We start from the raw sequence: 9,184 nt of genomic DNA, 5'->3' as shown, positions 1-9,184 counted from the left end.
GGGCCAACACCCGCATCGTCTCTTTTGACGTCACCGGCCCGACTTTTTGAAGGGTGTTCGGCCGACTATCGGCCGCTAATGTCTTGCTGGCTGGGGTGGTACATACATAGTTTACTGACCGTCCTTCTCTTTCTCAGTGCTTTACCTCCTGTAGTTTGGCCTGATGTCAGAAAATGTGGTTATGTGCTTCGACTTGCACACAAAACCGCGGGAAAATGGTCCTAACATGGATCACAGTGAAGAGTTGTATCCATGCACCAGCCTACCCCCAGCCCCCAGCCCCCCCCCCCCCCCACCCCCCCCCCCCCCCGCCTGCCCCCCCCTTCCCCCCCTCCCCCCCGGCTGTTTTAGAGGACTGACACACCTGGTGTTTTGCGGTGTTCCCATACACAGGTAACTGAGACAACCACTGGCTTGCTTGTTGGCATGTGTAGAGTTCTAGACAGTGAACACAAAACTACTTTCCCATACAAGAGATCCGGACAGATAGAAATCAATTCAAAAGCCCTGGGCGTCCAGTGTGAATACATTCAGAACCAAGCTATGAAAATGTCCGTGTTTAAGCTAAATGTTATTCACGTACATGGTCGTGAGACTCAGCATTCTAATCTCTCTCTCTCTCTCTCTCTCTCTCTCTCTCTCTCTCTCTCTCTCTCTCTCTCTGTCTCTCTCTCTGTCTGTCTCTCTCTGTCTCTCTCTCTGTCTGTCTCTCTCTGTCTGTCTCTCTCTGTCTGTCTCTCTCTGTCTCTCTCTCTGTCTCTCTCTCTCCCTCTCTCTCTGTCTGTCTGTGACTCTCTCCCTCTCTCTCTCTGACTGTCTGTGACTCTCTCTCTCTCCCTCTCTCTGTGACTCTCTCCCTCTCTCTCTGTCTGTCTCTCTCTCTCTCTCTCTCTCTCTCTGTCTCTCTCTCTCTCTGTCTCTCTCTCTCTGTCTCTCTCTGTCTCTCTCTGTCTATCTCTCTCTGTCTGTCTGTCTGTCTGTCTCTCTCTCTGTCTGTCTGTCTCTCTCTGTCTTTGTCTCTCTGTCTATGTCTCTGTCTCTCTGTCTATGTCTCTGTCTCTCTGTCTATGTCTCTGTCTCTCTCTGTCTCTCTCTCTCTCTCTCTCTCTCTCTCTCTCTCTCTCTCTCTCTCTCTCTCTCTCTCTCTCTCTCTCTCTCTGTCACGAGATAGCCGAGTCACACACGGACAATGAAAGGACACACACCGCGGCATACACAAATCATTTTAATCGGATTCTTTCATTCTGGGCACAACAAAAAGGAATTGTTGAAATTGTTTAATAACTCAAACAGCGTACATTTCAGGAAATTGTTGTATTGTTTGGTATTATCAAACAACCATTGTGTCAGTGTAAGTGATGTTAGCAAGATCTGTTAACTTAAAGCAGTAAGACTTCAAGCGTGCAGTTAAGTTTTTTGTATTTACTGTTTGATTAATCAATGCTTTTATCTATGTATTGATCGTTATTGATCGTTATTGATCGTTCGAGTTCTACACTTGTCATTGTATTTGTTCCTTACGTGTTTATGTGTGTGTGTGTGTGTGGGGGGGGGGGATACAGTCAAATTATACCTTGCACGTACTCTGGCACTAAGCGATTCGTGCAGTTTCATTCTTTCGTTCTTTTTTCTGGTTAATAATTTGTTTAAACAAGACTTTATTCAATTTTTATCATGAAATAAACATTATGTGGCATTTAGGATTTCTAACTTAAGCATAGTGCTTATTTTAAGCAATCCTAGTGAAAACATAACTGTGGTAAGCATGATGGCGGACAGCAATCCTAGTGAAAACATAACTGTGGTAAGCATGATGGCGGACTAAATAGAAACACTCATTTCAGAAAACTATATCAAACAGAAAAGCAAGACACCAAACAAACAGAAAAGGGATGGTGATACTGAAGATGATACAAATGTTTTTACCTGGTTATTAATAATTGATATTGATGGTAGTTTATTTGGTTATTCATTACAATTAGTTAGCAAATTAGTTATTGATTGATTAAATACTTTATTGTTTTGTTTATGTGTTTATTTTGTAGATAATTTTAGTTTGTTTTAACAACAATTATCATCGATCATGGTTATCTAAACAATCTTTTCAAGAAAGGTATATTACTTTTTTTAAACTCCGCTCTTGTTTGCCTTCCTCACGTTCAAGTGATATTATTATTATTTTTATTATTATTATTGTGATCATTTTTATGCGCCTAATCTAGATATAGCCCTAGGCGCTTACATATTAATTTCTGCCGTTTGAAATGGAATTTTTACAGACAGACAGACAAACAGACATTTTTTACACACAATATATAACGCATTCACATCGGCCAGTGAAGCTCAGTAGCCTATTAGGTGAGCATTCACTTTTCACGGCCTTTATTGCAAGTCACACGGGTATTTGGTGGACATTTTTATCTATGCCTATACAATTTTGCCAGGAAAGACCCTTTTGTCAATCGTGGGATCTTTAACGTGCACACCCCAATGTAGTGTACACGAAGGGACCTCGGTTTTTCGTCTCATCCGAAAGACTAGCACTTGAACCCACCACCTAGGTTAGAAAAGGGGGGAGAAAATTGCGGCCTGACCCAGGGTCGAACTCGACCACAGACTAAGTATCAATTTGGACACGATTCCAATAAAGAGTTGTGTTTCATGACTTGTATTTCAACAATGCATCGAGATGGCATATGTATTTGAAAGAATGTTTTTATACAAATGTGCGCACAGTAAATATGATGCTGTCAGATATCTCACATTCACACCTGAAAAAAAATGTTTTAAAAAAGCACACACATCCTCCTCCCCCATTCCCTTCAAAAATACACGCATTGATTGTATGCGGTATTGTTATTTACAATTATCCCAATAAAACTGTTTAAACCAAACATACACACATTGATTGTATGCGGTATTGTTATTTACAATTATCCCAATAAAACTGTTTAAACCAAACATACACGCATTGATTGTATGCGGTATTGTTGTTTGCAATTATCCCAATAAAACAGTTTAAACCAAACATACACGCATTGATTGTATGCGGTATTGTTATTTACAATTATCCCAATAAAACAGTTTAAACCAAACATACACGCATTGATTGTATGCGGTATTGTTGTTTGCAATTATCCCAATAAAACTGTTTAAACCAAACATACACGCATTGATTGTATGCGGTATTGTTGTTTGCAATTATCCCAATAAAACTGTTTAAACCAAACATACACGCATTGATTGTATGCGGTATTTTATTTGCAATTATCCCAATAAAACTGTTTAAATCAAACATACACACACACACAAATGCAGCCGTGCAAAACGTTATACAATTGTGACTGATTCAAAACAATTTAAGCAAAATAAACTTATATTCATGAATCCCTTAACAGAAGAAGGACCAAATAATAAAATAAAAAACCTGCAACAAAAAACTGTCCACTTATGTGTACATAACCATCTCTCTGGGGAAAAAGCCATACATGACAACCACCATTACTGTACATAACCATCTCTCTGGGGAAAAAGCCATACATGACAACCACCATTACTGTACATAACCATCTCTCTGGGGAAAAAGCCATACATGACAACCACCATTACTGTACATAACCATCTCTCTGGGGAAAAAGCCATACATGACAACCACCATTACTGTACATAACCATCTCTCTGGGGAAAAAGCCATACATGACAACCACCATTACTGTACATAACCATCTCTCTGGGGAAAAAGCCATACATGACAACCACCATTGCTGTACATATAACGAATGACGGAATTTACCCAACAAACCTTAGTTTTAACCAAAAAAAGAAAAAAAAGTGGATTCTGACAATTACGAGAATCGAGATTAACATTCATGAACAATCCTTCACTAGAATCTCTTAGAGAAAAACAAGTTCCCCATACTAGACTGAATGGGAAGGGACACAACTGCAATGAGGGCATCAGTTCGACATGCTGGTCTCCCTTGCACTATCCCTTTAGATTTGTGATTCATGGACCGTGTTTCGTTACTCAGGCTAGCGAAGCTGTAAGCATATGAAAATATAGATCAACAGTCGCGTCAGCCTGCAAAACAAATTATAATAATAATAAATTAAAAAACATGACATTAAATAGTATAAACTTCCGACCAAGATCAGTAACTTGAAAAGGCAACTGCGGGAAATATTTAATGAAGTGCTGATGATGTCTAATGTATGAATCAGCCGTGACTAAAACCAATCATGATTGATTACAAATAAATGGAATAATGCAAAACTGCCTGACAGACATTTTCTCATTGTTGATAATTAAAAACCATGTGATGAATGACCAAAACAAAAACAAAAACAAAAACAACAAAACACACAACACACACAAACAGAACAACACACAAGCCGAACATGTGTAATAAAACGTAATTTACAATTCATTATTCAGTCGATCATTTCAAACAAGCAAAACAAAAGCAATCGCACAGAACTGACGATAAAAAAAAAGTTAATGTACCTTACACATACAGTACAAACACTCAGCCAATCACGGTAACAGACAGAGTCAACCATCCCCCCCCCCTCCCGCCATCTCATCCCCCCCTCCCCCAACCCACCATAGAAACTTGTCACCAGCTTTTCGTGTGGGAGTATGTTTGGTACCCAAGAAACTTGTCACCAGCTTTTCGTGTGGGAGTATGTTTGGTACCCAAGAAACTTGTCACCAGCTTTTCGTGTGGGAGTATGTTTGGTACCCAAGAAACTTGTCACCAGCTTTTCGTGTGGGAGTATGTTTGGTACCCAAGAAACTTGTCACCAGCTTTTCGTGTGGGAGTATGTTTGGTACCCAAGAAACTTGTCACCAGCTTTTCGTGTGGGAGTATGTTTGGTACCCAAGAAACTTGTCACCAGCTTTTCGTTTGGGAGTATGTTTGGTACCCAAGAAACTTGTCACCAGCTTTTCGTGTGGGAGTATGTTTGGTACCCAAGAAACTTGTCACCAGCTTTTCGTATGGGAGTATGTTTGGTCCCCAAGAAACTTGTCACCAGCTTTTCGTGTGGGAGTATGTTTGGTCCCCAAGAAACTTGTCATCAGCTTTTCGTGTGGGAGTATGTTTGGTCTCCAAGAAACTTGTATGTTTGGTACCCCTCTATAATAATTTGTTATGCTCAACACGAACAGTTGTTTTATTGTGAAGGGAGGAGGCAGAAGGGGTGGGTGCAGGGGGGTTGGTCTGTGGTATAAAGATGGACAGAATCAATGTTGTACAATACAAACTGTGCCCCTATTACACTGCTGATTATGAATTGGACAGAATGTTGGAATAAGAGCTGTGTCCGGTACTTCCGGTTGGTATTCAGATCAATGTTGATATCAAAGGAAAAGAAGCAGCAGGGGCTAGTCTCTGTACTTCTGATGCTGTTGGTCTATTACACTGCTGATAATGAATCGGATGGAATGGTGGAATAAGAGCTGTGTTCTATACTTCTGGTGGTGTTGGCCTAATGTTGGAATAAGGGCTGTGATCTGTACTTTTGGTTGGCCTTAAGATCAGTGTTCAGACCAAAGGAAAAGTCGAAGCAGGAGCCGTTCTCTGTACTTCAGATGATGTCGGTCTATTTCACTGCCGATTACGAATCAAACGGAATGTTGAAATCAGAGATGTGCTCTGTACTTCAGGTGATGCTGGTCTGTATACCACCGAAGATGTCGATGTCGATGTTCAGATCGAGACGGGATGTGGAGAGGGCGGCGGGCTCAGTGGCGCCCTGATTGATGTTGTAGTCAAAGTTAGACACCGGCGGGATGGTAGGGGTAAAGGCACGGCTCAATAATACTGCTGTGGATGATATCCTGTATTGCTGATGACGATATTTTTGCTTGTGGTCTATACTTCTGATGTTGTTGGTCTATTCCACTGCCGATGTTGGATCGAGTGTAGAGTAGGGGCTGGGCTCTGTAATGCCCTTATTGGTGTTGTAGCCAAAGTTAGACACCGGAGAGTAGGGGTAGAAACACGGCTCAATACTGCTGTGGATGGTGTTTTATATTGCTGGTGTAGAGCAGGGGCTGGGGTCTGTTGTGCCCTTCATGGTGTTGGAGCCAAAGTTAGACACCGGCGGGAGGGTAGGGGTGGAAACACGGCTCAACACTGATGTCCTATATTGCCGGTGACGATGATGTAGTCAATGTTCAGATCCAGAGAGGGGGTAGGAGTATGATGACGGCTCTATACTGCCGATGATGTTGAGCTGGTCCTCCTCCACCCTCAGAGCTTTCTGCTTCCGCTTGTTGCGAGTCCACAGCCACGCCAGCACGCCCACCACAGCCACGCCCACCAACACGCCCAGGGTCACGCCGATGATGAGTGGCAGGTAGTCCGACACGGTAGGCCCCGCCCCTTGACTGCTGGAGGCGGAGCGAGTGTCGGTTTCAGACCCCTCCCCCTCTCCCCCCGCCTCCCCCTCTGTGTAATCTTTGATGTAATCTCCCTCTGACGACCCCGATCCAGAGACGTCTGTCGTGGATGACGAAGGCAGGATGGAGGAGGCGGTGGATTGCCTGGTTGAAAAGTCCTGGTTGTGGCCAGGGGTTGTCGTTCGTTGCTGGTTCATACCAGGAGTTGTCGTTCGCTGCCCGTGGATGTCTGGAGTTGTCGTTCGTTCCCCGTTCGGTGTCAAGGTCGTTCCTCCACTTACGACTTTGGTTGAATAAGGCGCGTGTGTTTCTGCCGACGTTGACGTCAAAGGCGTGGACGTGTCTCTCATTGTGTATCTTGTTGTTACCGTTTGTAATGATGTTGTTGATGTCGGCATAGTGGTCGTGGTTGTTGATGTTGGTGATGTGGCTTGTGTCGTCTGCATTGTCGTTGTAGTTGTTGTGCTGGTTGTTGTTGTCGTTGGTTCAGGAGTGGTTGTTGTAGTAGTGGGGGTGGTGGTCGTCGCAGTAGTGGTGGTGGTAGGCGGTGGTGGTGGGGGTGTTGTAACGCCAGTGGAGCCTGGTGGGGGCTGCATGGTGGTGACAGAACTGGCTGTGGTGATGTCGTCTGCTCGTGGAGTCGTTCCTACCGTCACTGTCACATTGAACAGACAGAGGGCAACATGAACTCTAGGCAGGACCTTGTGGTTCAACAACAGACAGAGGGCAACATGAACTCTAGGCAGGACCTTGTGGTTCAACAACAGACAGAGGGCAACATGAACTCCAGGCAGGACCTTGTGGTTCAACAACAGACAGAGGGCAACATGAACTCTGGGCAGGACCGTGTAGTTCAACAACAGACAGAGGGCAACATGAACTCCAGGCAGGACCTTGTGGTTCAACAACAGACAGAGGGCAACATGAACTCCAGGCTGGACCGTGTGGTTCAACAACAGACAGAGGGCAACATGAACTCCAGGCAGGACCGTGTGGTTCAACAACAGACAGAGGGCAACATGAACTCTAGGCAGGACGGTGTGGTTCAACAACAGACAGAGGGCAACATGAACTCCAGGCAGGACCTTGTGGGTCAACAACAGACAGAGGGCAACATGAACTCCAGACAGGACCGTGTGGGTCAACAACAGACAGAGGGCAACATGAACTCTAGGCAGGACCGTGTGGTTCAACAACAGACAGAGGGCAACATGAACTCTAGGCAGGACCGTGTGGGTCAACAACAGACAGAGGGCAACATGAACTCTAGACAGGACCTTGACGTCACAACAACAGCAACATGGGAAGTTCATTGTACGGTTAGACAAAACTCTCAACCAAATTAATCGTCACCAAGAAGGACATGTTACTTTGTCGTGAGGGCACAGTCTGTTATCTTATCTGAAAGAAACCAGAATGCCTTCGGAGTGACGTCATCGAAATTTAAAGCTAGGTTCAAAATTCAGTCTAAAGAAAATATGTATGGATATATACTTGACGAAAGCACCCCACCCATCCCAACAGCTAGCACATCACCTTACAGGCCAACTCCATTTCCTTCTCCTTTTCAGGTCTGGCCAGGCATGACTATGGGATCAGACCATCCCTCTACTCAGTCACATACCAACAGTCAACACACTGACTACTTGCTGTGGTCAGTTAAAATGTGTGTATGAAATGATTTCCTCAAAAGGCACCAGTGATGTGTGTGTGTGTGTGTGTGTACGTGTGTGTGTGTGTGTGTGTATGTGTGTGTGTGTGTGTGTGTGTGTGTGTGTGTGTGTGTGTGTGTGTGTGTGTGTGTGTGTGTGTAACTCACTTTCTGAGCAGTTGAGATAGACCTTAATGTCATCCAGGCCGATGTCTCCTGTCCAACTCTCTCGCCGGGTGGCCTGGAACACGATCTGTCACAGACACACACAATGTTCATACATAATGTTATCGTACACAGTTACACAGACAAAATAGCTTCTGTCGATTCCGTGCTTGGAGATTTTCCTAAACAACCCTGAACCCTAACTGTACCCCATAACAACCATTTGTAACACTATATAACTTATCTCTATGTACAACTTTTTTTTCACAATTTTTTTTATTCAGAAAAGGTTACATGCATGTATTGGTAGGTTCACAGTATAAACAAAAAACTTGGCAATTATTAATATGTATAAAAAACCTTCATCGACTTTTGTCTGATTGTCATTGCCAAACAGTACAAGAGTAGGGTTCAAAGCAAGTCGGGTACAATTTGCACATTTCTCCCTTTGGCAATTAATAAATTCATTCCAAAAAGTCTGCACGCACTCGCAATATTGTGTCTCTCTTTCGTTTACAAAAAGTAAACTCATCACTAGCAGTCACACCCATGCTTTTCAAAATACTATTGGTAACAAGCACTCTGTAATTAATTTTCATCTGAAACCACCGTAGTTTTGTTTCCTTGATTTTCTTTGTGGTGATGAAATGTTCGGCCATTCAACCTCTGTGCCAATGATCCCTTCCCAGCTCTTGCAGGCATTGGGAAGTGTGTGTTCACCCAACATTACATCATAAAACACTTTGGCTCCTTTTGGAGATCTAGTTACAATGTCAAATGTTTTGTGCGATTTAAAACCATTGTTGTCTTCTAATTGAATGTTGTGTTTTCTTAATCTTTGCTTGACCGCACTGACGAGTCCACAAAAATCAAAAAACGGAACCTGGATATTGAATTTTGTTTGAAAATCTCCCAAGGATAAACATTTGCCTGTGTCATTTACAAGATGTTTTACAACATAT

General features: G+C 43.2%; 1 protein-coding gene across 1 annotated transcript; it reads right to left on the bottom strand.

Moving 5' to 3' along the window:
- Positions 1–4,598: 4,598 nt before the first annotated feature.
- LOC138955411 (salivary glue protein Sgs-3-like) lies at positions 4,599–8,434 on the bottom strand. The gene is made up of 2 exons (XM_070327026.1): positions 8,226–8,434; positions 4,599–7,061 (listed from the first exon to the last, which is right to left on the bottom strand). Coding segments are annotated over exons 1-2 (888 nt in total). The 5' UTR covers positions 8,227–8,434; the 3' UTR covers positions 4,599–6,174.
- Between the last annotated feature and the right edge of the window lie 750 nt (positions 8,435–9,184).

The sequence above is a fragment of the Littorina saxatilis genome, unplaced genomic scaffold (assembly GCF_037325665.1).
Source record: "Littorina saxatilis isolate snail1 unplaced genomic scaffold, US_GU_Lsax_2.0 scaffold_1742, whole genome shotgun sequence".
Classification (NCBI taxonomy): Eukaryota; Metazoa; Mollusca; class Gastropoda; order Littorinimorpha; family Littorinidae; genus Littorina; species Littorina saxatilis.
This window is presented reverse-complemented; position numbering and strand designations above follow the sequence as displayed.